We start from the raw sequence: 13,666 nt of genomic DNA on the forward strand, positions 1-13,666 counted from the left end.
GAGAATCTTATTGTCGGCGCCCTGTTGAAAAACAAGTGTCAGCAACTTTCTTTCCCTCTCCCCCTTGTTCATTAGTTTTGAACAGTCTTGGGGCAAAACAAAGTGCTGATTACCTCGTCAGGAGGGGGGTGCTTCCGGGATCTGCGTGTTAAATTCACGCTGCTAATGACACGTTAGGACCAGTTTTCTTGCAAAGGGGCACTTGGTTTTAAAACTCACTAATAGGGTTTAAGAGCGTTTCGGGCAATTGAACCTTTACATGTTGGATTCTGAAAACTGTAACTGATTGGTAGTGGGGTTTAATTTAATCTGAAACTGGGACAAAGTGATATGGGGGGGGGGGGGGAGAATGCAGCTTTTCTGTGTGAGTATAAAGTTATTTGATTCCTCCTAGTCATTATAGGAAATAGATATGCAATTAAATGTTATGCACGTTACTTTAAAGCATCTTTTACAAAGCTAGCAACATCTAACTCGGCCTAAACGCAGCAATATCTTGGTGTTGTTGGTAAGTCTCCATTTCCAAAGAGGTTCCTCCTTCCTCAGCCTGTGGCCAGGGCCCGTCAAAGTCAGTTTGATAGGCTGTCCAGTCCCAGCGAGGCGGCGTGCTGCTTGGCTCGGAGCCGGAGGTTCTCGATGCTCGTGGTTTTGCTGTTGAGATTGGGCAGGGCGCCGGATGCCTGCAGGATGGGGCTGGACCACACTTGCTGGGCATGCGAGAGCGACTGGTAGTAGGACTGGCAGTGGAGAGAGCTGATGGGGGCCACATTCATATTCATGCCCAGGTATGGCATGGCCGGCGGGCTACCCATGTCAAAGGAGGAGTAGTGGACGAGGTTGTTGGTGGCTGCCATGTGCTGACGGAACTGCTCCTGCAGCCGGAACAGGCTGAGAGGAGAGGAGGAGTAGGAGTGGGTTTGTACCAGGTTACTCCCGCTGCTCGATGCAGGCGTCCCTGTCGTGTTAATGGGCGAGTCTGTAAGACACAATGGGAAAAATGTTGCTTATGTCTAAGTTACGGAGGAATTTATTTTTTTCTGATTAAAATATAAACAATAACATTGCCCAACTTTCCAATTTCAACTGTAGTTGCACACTAACAGTTGCCTCACAGTGCCAGGGACCAGGGTTCGATTCCTGGCTTGGGTCACTGTCTATGCGGAGTCTGCACGTTCTCCCCGTGTCAGCGTGGGTTTCCTCCCACAGTCGGAAAGACCTGTATTGGCCATGCTAAATTCTCCCTGAACAAGGGTGTGGCGACTGGGGGATTTTCACAGTAACTTAATTGCAGTGTTAATGCAAACCTACTTGTGACGCTAATAAATAAACAAACTTTAAAACATCCAAAATGCAAGTCGGCCTAGGCCTGGGTTCTAGGAACAGCGTGTTGCTTTACTGCCAGGGCTTGGGGGTAATAGAAAACTTCATCAATTGGTTTTCCAAAAGAGTTAGTTTGCACATTTATGACCTTCCATATTGCCTTTATGCTGCTATTTGGGTGGAACACACAACTCTGTTTTACTTTGTTCTTTAGATGTGGGCCACCTTAGTAAAACTACATTTTACGCCATTTCTAGTTATCTTGGAGTGGTCAAAGTCTGGGAAAACCTGTTGGGAGACAGTTGAACTCCAGTGTGTCTATAATTCAGACACTTTCTCCCTGGTCACCTGAATGAACTCCACCCCACTCCCCAGATGTGAAAGGGCCGGAATGTGCCATCGAGTCAGGTATGGGTGGGTGGGGGAAAGGAGACTTTCATCCCACTGCACTTAACCATGCAGATTGACAGGTGGGGGTGGGGGGGGGGGGGCGGTTCGTGAGTGACCCTGGAGGCTGCGGTATCAGATAGGCTCATTAGCACGTGGAGGTACATAGAAAATAGGAGCAGGAGGAGGCCATTCGGCCCTTCTAGCCTGCTCACACATTCATTATCATCATGGCTGATCATCCAACTCAATAGCCTGATCCCGCCTTCTCCCCATATCCTTTGATCTCCTTGGTCTCAAGTTCTACGTGAAATCTGCTTCTTGAAAACATTCAATGTTTTGGCCTCAACTGCTTTCTGTGGTAGTGAATTCCATAGGCTGACCACTCTCTGGGTGAAGAAAGTTCTCCTCCTCTCTGTCCTAAACAATCTACCCTGTATCCTCAGACTGTGACCCTTGGTTTTGGTATAGTCTCAGCTGTCAGAACGGATTGCCACTCAGACCTCAATCAAAGTACAGGTGAAAAGGGGTTTAAATCATTCCACTCTCAGGTCCACAGTGATAGGCAATTAATTCAAATGCTGCTCTGGTAACTACACCTGTAAAGCGCCAAAATCACATCAGCTTGCAGTCAAACAATGGGTTCATCAGTCCTGACAGCGCCTGGTTTTACTTGTCTGCATTTGAAACCTGACCAGCTGTCAGAAAACTAATCACTGGAAATGTGAGCTTTATCTGATCAAAACCAATGTGACACCGACGCCAGGAGATTGAGTGGAAAATCCCATCCAAACGTCTTTTCACCCCTCCAATTCATTAAGGGGGTGTGGGGTGGATTTTGAACCTTTAAAGTGCCGAGCCTTTCAAATCAGGGGCCACAAGGAATCAACAGAAGCTGCCGAACTCAGACTACAAGGGATTCATTGATTCAAAGGAAGTCAGACCAATGCGGGGGACATTAGTCATCAAACAAACATGTTTTCCTTAGTTACTGATGCACATGAATCGGTTTGTGTTCAGGCACCAATTCAGACATCGATTTTACTGGACAGGCACGCGGCAGTCTCCTGGTAACCTGGTTCTGTATAGCGCGCAAGAAACAATACTTTTCACTGTTTACTAATACATGTGACAATAATAAATCGAATCAAATCAAATTGTGATCATTTTAATATCTCGATCTCTCTCTCCCCCCCCCCCCCCCCCCATTGCTGCTTATACTTCCCCTTATGCTCTCTACTGACTTATAGTGGGAGCTAAGCCTTGTTTGTGCCAACACAAATAAATAGTTTCTTCTCTTCCCCGCCCCCATCTTTACGGCACAGAAGGAGGCTATTCGGTCTACCAAGTCCATTCTGGCTTTCTGTACAGCAGTATAATCAGTCTCATCCGCCACTCTACCCTCCACCTCCCAGCCCTTCAAATTTATTTCCCTCAAGAGTCTATCCAATTTCCCTTTGAAATGACTGAGGTCTCCCTTTCCAGCGCCCTGGTAGGCACTAAGTTTCAGGTTAATATCTCTCCCTGCTTAAAAAGTTCTGCCTCACACATCCCTGTGTTTCTTGCTTAAAATGTTAAACCAGCTATTTGGAACAGCTTTTCCTGGTCGACTTTATCTCAAGCTGTCATAATCTTGTACACCTCCATCAAACTTCCCCTCTTATCGCATTTGCTTCTTTAGAAAGTTACTTTAAATCTGTTTGTGATCCTTTTACAAGTGGGAACAGTTTCTCCCTATCTAATCTGTCCAGACCCTTCATGTTTTAAACATCTCTCAGCCTTCTTTTCCCTAAAGAAAACAGTCCCAACTTCTCTAATCAATCTTCATAATTGAAATTCTTAATTCCTAGAACCATTCTGGTGAATGGAGTGGGTGGCACGGTGGCATAGTGGTTAGCACTGATGCCTCACAGTGTCAGGGACCCGGGTTTGATTCCAGCCTTGGGTGACTGTGTGGAGCTTCATGTTCTCCCCATGTCTACATGTGTTTCCTCTGGGTGCTCCGGTTTCCTCCCACAGTGTGAAGATCATAGAATTATAGAAACCCTACAGTGCAGAAAGAGGCCATTGGGCCCATCGAGTCTGCACTGACCACAATCCCACCCAGGCCATACCCTCATATCCCTACATATTTACCCGCTAATCTCTCTAACCCACACAGCTCAGGACACTAAGGACACCATGGCCAATCGACCTAACCCACACATCTTTGGACTGTGGGAGGAAACCCACGCAGACACAAGGAGAATGTGCAAACTCCACACAGACAGTGACCCAAGTCGGAAATCAAACCCAGGTCCCTGGAGCTGTGCAGTGCTAACCAGGGTGGTTAGGTGTGCAGGTTAGGTGGATTAGCCATGGTAAATGTGTGGAGTTACGGGGTTAGAGGGGAGGTTGGGATGCTCTTTCAGAGAGTCGGTGCAGACTCAATGGGCTGAATGGCCTCCTTCTGCAATGTAGGAATTCTATGGTTCTATGGATTCTAATCTTTTTTGCACTCTCTCCAATGCGTTCACATTCTTAAAGTGTGGTGGCCAGGCTGAACTAATGTTTTATACAAGTTTAACATAACCTCCCTGCTCTTGTACTCTGTTCCCTTATTAATTAATCCAAGGATTCTATATGCTTTATTAAATACGCTCTTAACCTGTCCTGCCACCTTCAATGTTTTCAATAATGTACAGTAAGTTATCTCACAACACCAGGTTAAAGTCCAACAGGTTTATATGGTAGCAGAGCTTTCACCTGATGAAGGGACAGCGCTCTGAAAGCTCGTGCTACCAAATAAACCTGTTGGACTTTAACCTGTTGCTGTGAGACTACTTACTGTCCCCAGTTCAGTGCCGGCAACTCCACTTCAATAACGTATGCACATATACACTCAGGTCTCTCTGCACCTCATTTAGAGTTGTATCATTTATTTCATATTGTCTCTCTATGTCTTCCTACCAAAATGTATCACTTCACATTTCTGCACATGGAATTTTATCTGCCACCTATCTGCCCACTCCACCAATTTGTCTATGCCCTTTTGGAATTCTACACTGTCCTCCTCACAGTTCACAATACTTCCCAAAGTCCCGTATCATCCGCAGACTTTGAAATTGCGCCCTATGGTGTTTTGCCAGATCTGAACAGCTCCTTTCAGATTCGCTGCGGCTGTTTATTGGTCAGAAAGAGGATTCGTGACAATTTGGGATGATTTGAAAGGGGAAAATACTTTATCAACAGTAAACCATTTATCTAATGAGGGATACGAGGTGTGCTGGAATTCGCCACAGGCAGCTCCAGAACTGCAATCTAAATTTGAGTGACAAATAAGAGTAACATCTGGAATCCAGATGACTTGAATCATAGGCAACTTCAGGACTAGTAAGGGCGGAGTGACAACCAACCTTCAGGATTTGGGTGAATTCTAGTGTGAGATTACGCTCTGTGTTTCAAATGGCAATGGCTTCGAAAGACAAGCGGTTTGGGGACTGGAATACAGACAGGTTCGAATGAGAGAGAGACGGGAGCTTTACATCATGTGTTGGAATTAACACATCTTTAAACAGTCCGAACATGGATCCCCGAGCATTTGATTTTGAGGGGATTCCTTTAGTGGATTCGGAGCTAGCCCTAGGGTTTTGGAATCCAGTTTGAAGTGAATGGACAAGCGGAATTGGGGGTTGCAATTTGCGTTGACTTTGGCAGCATTGGCAGCATCTCAGATGCGGAAATTTCCAAATATTTCAAATGTTGAAAGTTAAAGTGACAATAATGAAATGATAAACTTTGTAAGGTTGGATTGAATCATAAAGGCACGATCAATCCCCCCTCCCCCTCCCCCTCCCCCCAGTTAGAGCAGCAAGCTCCCATTTACCGGATTTGGGGCTCCCCCGTTTACAGGTCGGTGCCTTGCTCTCAGGGCTACAGCTCTTCTCCTGTTTGAACTCCTCCGCGGGTGATTTAAACTCTCGCTCCCGGTCCATCTGTTCCTCTGCCGACGATTCACTGTCTGACTGCTCGGCCGACGTGACATTTAATTCGATGTTAACGGGCTCGCCGCCAGCGCTGCGTGGCTCGCTGACCTCCGAGCAGCCCTGTGTCTCGGTGGCTGCTTTCTCCGCCTTCGCTTCGTCCTGGCTCATCTCGGCCTCTTTCTGCTTCTGCAGCTGCTCCTTCTGCAGGCTGCGCTGCTTCTTCCGAAACTTGGCGCGCCGGTTTTTGAACCACACCTGAGCATTCAACATTCAAAGAAGAAAGGGTGACCATCCTTGACCTTGCTATGACATTTCAAACACTTGGAAACATTGTGAACACTGGGGAGGATAGCGGGGGAACTGGAAAAGGAAAAGGACTGATGGTTGATGGACAAGTGACAGATGAATTTTAATGTGTGGACGGAAGTGATTCATTTCAGTGGGAAGAATACAATATAGTCAAGGAAGAGTCAATATAGCTTAGTTTATTTATTAGTGTCACAAGTAGGCTTACATTAATACTGCAATGAAGTTACTGTGAAAATCCTCTAGTCGCCATACACTGTTGGGGTACACTGAGGGAGAATTTAGCACAGCCAATGCACCTAACCAGCATGTCCTTCCACGCCCACTGGGCACCGCAGGGGCTGGGGTGCATTATAGACCCCGATAATCACATTATGATTTGATGTTTTAAGTTTCCTTTGTACTTCTGTTCTGTTCGGGCTGTTCCCCCTCCTTTTGGGGAGCTGCCCCTTTTACTTTATCCCTGAGTTAATTTGTGTTGGTTTATTTGGTTTGCCCTAAAAGAGGCCTAACCAGCATTTCTTTTGGACTGTGGGAGGAAACCAGAGCACTCAGAGGAAACCCACGCAGACACGGGGAGAACGTGCAGACTCCTCACAGACAGTGACACAAGCCGGGTCACTGACGCTGTGAGGTAGCAGTGTTAACCACTGTGCCACCTATAAATTAAAAGGTACATTTCTAATGGGGGTGCGGGACCTGGGTATATAAATGGTTGAAGGTGGCAGGACAGATTGGGAAAGTGGTTAATAAATTATGTGGCACTCTGAGCTTTATAAGTAGGGGCATGGAGTTCAAAAGCAAGCAGGTTAAACCGAGATAAAACACGGGGTTCGCCTCAACTGAAGTATTGCATCAAGTTTTGGGCACCACACTTTAGGAAGGATGTGAGGGCATTCGGTAGAACACAGAAAAGATTCACGAGAATGGCTCCAAGAATGAGGAGCTTCAGTTATGAAGGTAGATTGGGGAAGTTGGGACTGTTTTCCTTGGAGAAGTGAAGGTTGAGAGGAGATTTTCAGTGTTAAATTCATGGCAGATCTGGACAGAGTATAAAGGGCGAATTTGTTCCCATTGATGGAAGGATTGAGAACCAGAGGACATAGATTTAAGGTAGCTGGCAGAAGAAGTAATGGTGACGTGAGGAAAAGCAATTTTACACAGTGGGTGGTTAGTATCTGGAATGCACTGCCTGAGAGCGTGGTGGAGGCAGGTTTAATCAAAGCATTTGAAAGAGAATTGGATCATTTGAAAGAGAGAAATGCGCAGAGCTACAGGAAAAATACAGAGGAGTGGCACAAGTTGAATTGCTCCTGATGAGGGTTACCATGGACACAATTGGCGGAATGGCTCCCTTCTGTGCTTGTAACTATCCTGTGATTCTGTAACAATCCAGTTCTAACCAGTGTTGGTATGGTGAAAATTGCCTTTGGACCAGAGAGAGTACAAGAAGAATGGAATATAACTCCTAAGGTATTCCCATGGACATTGCAATGACATTGGTTTCATTACACAATGCCAGAAGTATAGCCGCCATGCAAAGCCCAGTAAAAACTGAAGAGATTACAGATAACAAAATTGGATAGAGCATAACTAGCTATCTAAGCAGCTAATGAGCCATGGATTTTGTGATAGATGACTGACGGGGAAGGCAAGGGAGGGGATATCTTGTACCTGCACTCTAGCCTCAGGCAGGTTGGTGCACATGGCCAACCTTTCCCTCATCACTACATCTGGATAGTGAGTTTTCTGGAATGTCTTCTCCAGAGCCTCCAACTGCTGGGCGGTGAAGGCTGTCCGACTCCGACGTTGTTTACGGTGCTGGGACCCATACCTTGCCTCGAGGATAATATCTTGAAATGCACAGCCGTTGGAAAATAAAAACACATCTAGTTTAATTATTGGGAAAGGAACAACTTTCACAAACATCCTCGTCAATTGCTAATCCTTCTGTCATTCAGCGGGTTTGTGATGATGTCACCTCAATCCTTGTGCCATTAGCAACAAACTCATAAATTGCAACTTCTGCACAGCAGATGCACAAAAGCTGCCCTACAATTGACTTGTGCTCAACCTTCCCCTCTCATCTTGTTGGGGGTCTCATATCCATTCACCACCCACTTTTAAAACTTACTGGCCTCATAAAGTGGCTTATGGGCGGCATGCTGGCACAGTGGTTAACACTGCTGCCTCACAGCACCAGGGACCTGGGTTCGATTCCCGGCTTGGGTCACTGTCTGTGTGGAGTTTGCATGTTCTCTCTGTGCCTGCGTGGGTTTCCTCCCGGGTGCTCCGGTTTCCTCCCACTTTCCAAACATATGTGGGTTAAGTTGATTGGCCATGCTAAATTGTCCCTTAGTGTCTTGGGATGAGTAGGTTAAAGGGATTAGTGGGGTAAATATGTGGGGTTACGGGGATAGGGCCTGGGTGGGATTGTTATCAGTGCAGACTCGATGGGCTGAATGCCTCCTTCTGCACTGTAGGGATTCTATGATTCGATGATCTATGAATATTTGATCAGCTTGATTGACTGGTTATGGTAATGTTATACTCAAAAGAATTGAGTTTGAAATTCTTTCCATTGAGAATTGATTATTGTTCACAGTAAGACCAGTGACAAAGTTGAGTAAGGATCAGCAGCAGGAGTTGCTTTTGTCGAACATTCAAATCACTATTAACAGCTTTTCAGTCAATAATATCTTGGGGATAAATTAGAATCATAGAATCCCTTCAATGCAGAAGGAGGCCTTTTTGGCCCATCGAGTCTGCACCGACTCTCTGACTCACCCAGGCCCTCTCCCCCGCCCTATCCCTGTAATCCTGCACATTTACCATGGCTAATCCATCTAACCTAGACATCTTGGGATACTAAGGAACAATTTAGCACGGCCATCCACCTAACCTGCACATCTTTGGACTGTGGGAGGAAACAAGAGCACCCAGGGGAAACCCATGCAGACACGGGGAGGATGTGCAAACTCCACACAGACAAACACCCGAGGCCGGAATTGAACCCCGTCCCCTGGTGCTGTGAGACAGCAGTGCTAACCATTGTGCCACTGTGTTGTCTGAGGAAATTTTATTACATCTGGGGGTGAAGCTCTTCATTTCTGTAAGTTGACGTTTATGCATTGCATTGATCCTTCTATGGAACATGGGGGGGGGGGGGGGGTGGGGTGCGTGGAATGACAATGGTCGTTATTCTGCCTTGTGGGTGAGAAACAATTTTCTTGTATATTTCTCAGGCCCCTTCCCTTCAAGATTTCTCAATGGTGCACATAATAGAGCACATCTTGTTAAGTGTGGAATGGACGTATTGGTTTCCAGTGACAAATATCTTTGCCTTGTAGGATGATATAAATTAGATGAAAGATTAATAATCATCTCTTTTGGTCATTTTGACATGGTGGGGTAGAGGTGTGGGGGAGTGCTATGTTGGCCAGGACACAGAAAATCATTCCTACCCTCCTTTGAATAATGTCATTGCCCCATCAACATTCACCCAGACATGCAAAAGGGATCCTAATTTAATACATTCACAATAAAATTTACAGACAAGCTCAGTGCCTAGACTGATCAGGAAAAAGCTTCAAATCTCCACTCCATGGCTTCTGCATTTGTTCCTCTGGCACAGTTGCTGTGTAGGGAACATCACACATCAGTTGCCATGAGAGTTACCCATGTATTAAACATAAATAGGTGTCTATAAGGCAAAGATATTCCTGGGTTTCTCGTTACCAGATTTTCCCTATTTGCTGCTTCTTCCACACTCATCTCTAACAATGTGTGAAGAATGAATGCATTTTTTGTCCTGGTAGAGTTCATCCATTCAGCTGCTTCTGCTTTTCTCCTTTCTCTATTTGCCAACTAAGCTAAAACTCACCCCATCCCCAACTGCACTTTAGCCCTGAACTATCATCTCTCTACCTACATAATCTATCTCTAGTTTCTCTCCACTCCTTCCTGCCCGATGGAAATTTATTTAACTATGTTTCCTCGATATAATTCCCACCAAAGTTCTGACCAAACACCTTCCTTCCCTTGCTCCATATTAGCTGGCATTATAAGTTTCCCCCCTTCAGACATTTCCCCCTCTCTTTCAAATGGTTTTGCATCACTGTACTCTTTGACATATTTGCCCTCAAAATTCCCTTTCATCTCTAAAGCAATGGACTTAATTGGCACCTTCCAGATCTATTGAATTCTATTTGAATTTCTCCAAGTATTTTCTCCAAGTACTCCAAGTACTTTTTTTTACTTTCCACTTCTTTCATAGCTCTAACCAATTTTGTGAATTAAATGTCCTGTGACTGTGTTGCATTATTTTGCCTCTTCCTCTTTGACCTCCATTTTCAAAAAGGTTGATCACGCCATCCTCCTTTAATGTCTCTTTCTCTATTGTCCATTCATTGGTTCCATTCTTACCTGTCTGATTACAGCAAGTGTGACTACCAGTGGCATCTCCTATCATCCTTGGCTCTTTCTTTTCCCTCCCATAGGCTGCACTTGGCACCATCATCTACCAACATGGGGTCAACTTCAAACTCTAATGCTGATTCCAGTTCTAGCTGCTCACCATCTTCCTCTGCACATGAACTGTCCAACTGTCCAATATCTAAACTTGAATGAGTCATTTGTTCATCCACTCCTGTGCTTCAGCCCTGCTACAAACACCATAGCCTTGTTACCAACTGCAATCCTTTATCCTTGTCAGTCTGAACCAGGCTGTTCACAACCTTAAGTATCATGTACAATTCAGAATAGAGCTTCCAATTCCATACCTTTTCCATCTCAAAGACCCACCTGCATTCACCTTCATTAACATTGCCTGTCTCTACTCCTACCTCTGCCCAAATGCCAATGAAATCCTCATACATGCCTTTGTCCCCTGCAAAAGGGGCTGAAAGGAAATTGTCATGGGGTGTACAAACAGTCAGCTGATCATCTACCACCCACTTGCTGCCACTTCTAAAAATTAAAATCAGTTTTGCAGTCATGACTCGTTCAACTCGAATTGCAATTCATGTGGTAATTCTAGATGAGGAAGACTATTATAGCCATTGAGTTCATCTACCCAGAGAGATACTAGTCCCTCAATATTTCATTATTGGATTATTTCTTGATTAATTCCAGTGTTTTCATCTCTGCTTCTTTTCCCAGAAGTCTATTCTGTATGTTGATCACTTCTTGTGCAAGGAACAATTTTGTAAATGTACCTCTTATTAGTTTGAATCTGTGTCATTTTTCCCAGCTGTTGCTGGTTAACTTAAAGCAATATTCTGAGTTTAGTCTCTCCATATACAACTAACAAGAAAAGACCAGCTGGATCAGCAAGCTTGTTCCAATGACAATCAGATCTAGATGGGATGGGGAATGTGTCTGGAAAATGCCTTTTATATAACTGTAGAATGCTTTTTTTGGTTTTATATTTGGCCACACTAATCATATCTCCTCATACTGTTTGGCTCATGGCACTGGTTATGAATCTTTATACATTCCTGGACTGTGACATGTAAGACTTCTTTATCCTTAAACAGACTTCAGCTCAGAACTATGTATGGTAATCACCTGCTTGATATGAGCCCGATCCATTGAGTAAATACTTTTACTTATATTAAATAACATTTTCCTGACACATGTCCTATCCCATCTAGATCTGATTGTCATAGTTTCTTCTCATGCAAAGTTTCAATACTTTTTCAAATCTTTTTATCAGTTATGAACTTGTGGGCAGTTACAATCAGTCTTCATCAAAGCATTAATAATGATTATGACCATCAATGGTCTTAGCACCAATCCATGCTGCTCTCCATGGATAATCTCTACCATAAACTGTTGCTTATGAGAATGTAACTAATTCCTTATTTAACACAAGTTCCCCTACCAACTGCACTATTTCTGAGTAGCCTATTCTGTGGCATCATGTCAAAACTTTGTTGAAAATCCAACTGGGCTACCTTCATTTTTCTACTTAATAAACTCCTCAAAATTCAACCAATTGATAAGCCATAGCCTCCTTTTCCAGAGACCATGTTGAGAATCTCTCCTATTCTCTTTGATGGTGGGGATAAAAAGTAACTTTAATGGCGGCATAAAGCAGGCAATAGTGGACCTGCTGTACAACAGCCCAATCTGTTTTGAGACTGCTTTTTCTATACAAGACTATGTCCACATCCATTTTGAGATGTTCAACTTTAGAGTCAATGGTGCATTGCGTTATGGAGAATCATGTGCTGGAGTGAAAAATAATCATTTAAATAGTAATTTAAAACCTATACCACATCCTGGAAGTCCATCTTAATCTGCCCTAAGAAACCCTTCAATGTTTTATGTAATCCTTAATGGCTCTTGGTTTTCTAGGATAGCTGAAAATGATTTTGCTATTGCTCGTACAGCTATCCACCATCTACTTCCCCAATGAACTTTTGGCCGCTCTGATAACAGCTTTTGTTTAACTGAGCTTAATGTCTATGTCTTGTTTTTCTGAGGGCTATTTTCTTGTAACATGCAAAAGTACTTTGTCTTAAGTATGATTTGACCTTGCACATGACCAGAAACCATCATGGCTTTGTTTTAAAGTGTACCTTTCTTTTGATTTTAGGGATTTTCTATTAGGGAAGTTTAATAAAGTTAAAGGTTTAAGTTTAAATTTTGATTCTATGTTGGTATTGACCCCTCTCATAGATTTGTCAAATTCTCTTAACTATCTCAGGTATCTGTATAGGATCATCTCTCAGGTGCCTCCTTTTCAGTTCTGTGGAGCCAGGTTTTCTTCAGACTTTCTTCATTAACTCAGGCCTTTGACAGTAAACATCACCCTATGTCTCTTCAGTGTTTTAATATTTCTTTCACATCCAATTACTTATAACTGAATTTATACTCAAGGGACAGTCTGACTTGGAGTACTACAGGACTTCCTGTGATCTACTGATTTAGCTATTTTCTGTGTTCTGTATTCTGTTAATTTTGTTGATCTGCATTCATGAGGCATGTTGTGCCTATATGTTTTTTGCATTGTCCCTATTTATTTCAACGTCTTGCTTGATTTTCTTTCCTACATGCAGAACTTTAATCTTCCATGTTAGATTTTGCTTGCTAATTTTCTGCCCACATTTTATCCAACTCAGTCTGTAATTCCGAAGCTGCTTCTTCTGATATTGCTGCCACCCCTTGTTTGTTATCATTCACAAATTTGACAACTTTGCATTGACTTTGTGAATCCAGCATAAGTGTATTCAGAAAAAGAGAAAATAAAAACTCAACTTTGCTACACAATGAAAAATGACATTAGTATCTTACCAGCCAGCCTCTCAGCCAGAGTCAGTGCGTGGACAGATGGTCTATAGTCAGGAGCATGCTGGGCCTGTTGTGCTGCTTGCTGGTGGAGATTATACATTGCACTCAGAGAGTTCATGGCATGAAGAGAGTAACCATTGACCCCATAGTGCTGCATGGCTGCAAATCTCTGGGAGAAACAGCAAATATACAGAGTCATCAAAGAATGGCTAGAATTTTAGACTCAATGCACCAAGTACAATTTATGATCTAATTGCTTGGTTTGCTTGATATGGCATCCATGGGGAATATATTATATTCAAGATGATTTTGTATTCATGGTATAACTTTAGGGTTGATATCATGGTGTCAATATCAGCAATACATAGCAGACCAAGGAATTCCATACAAAC

The 13,666-nt window shown here is 43.7% G+C and overlaps 1 protein-coding gene across 2 annotated transcripts; it reads right to left on the minus strand.

Annotated features, from left to right (window-relative positions):
- Positions 1 to 569: 569 nt before the first annotated feature.
- On the minus strand, positions 570 to 13,431 carry LOC144497958 (diencephalon/mesencephalon homeobox protein 1-like). Of its 2 annotated transcripts, none has more exons than XM_078219427.1 (4): positions 13,278 to 13,431; positions 7,653 to 7,831; positions 5,573 to 5,927; positions 570 to 976 (listed from the first exon to the last, which is right to left on the minus strand). In XM_078219427.1, exons 1-4 carry the CDS (start codon positions 13,429 to 13,431, stop codon positions 570 to 572), a joined length of 1,095 nt encoding a protein of 364 aa, XP_078075553.1. The 2 variants fall into 2 exon arrangements, with proteins under 2 accessions (XP_078075553.1, XP_078075552.1); XM_078219426.1 differs by having other exon boundaries at positions 7,653 to 7,867.
- Positions 13,432 to 13,666: the final 235 nt, after the last annotated feature.

This window comes from Mustelus asterias, chromosome 8 (assembly GCF_964213995.1).
Source record: "Mustelus asterias chromosome 8, sMusAst1.hap1.1, whole genome shotgun sequence".
Lineage (NCBI taxonomy): Eukaryota > Metazoa > Chordata > Chondrichthyes > Carcharhiniformes > Triakidae > Mustelus > Mustelus asterias.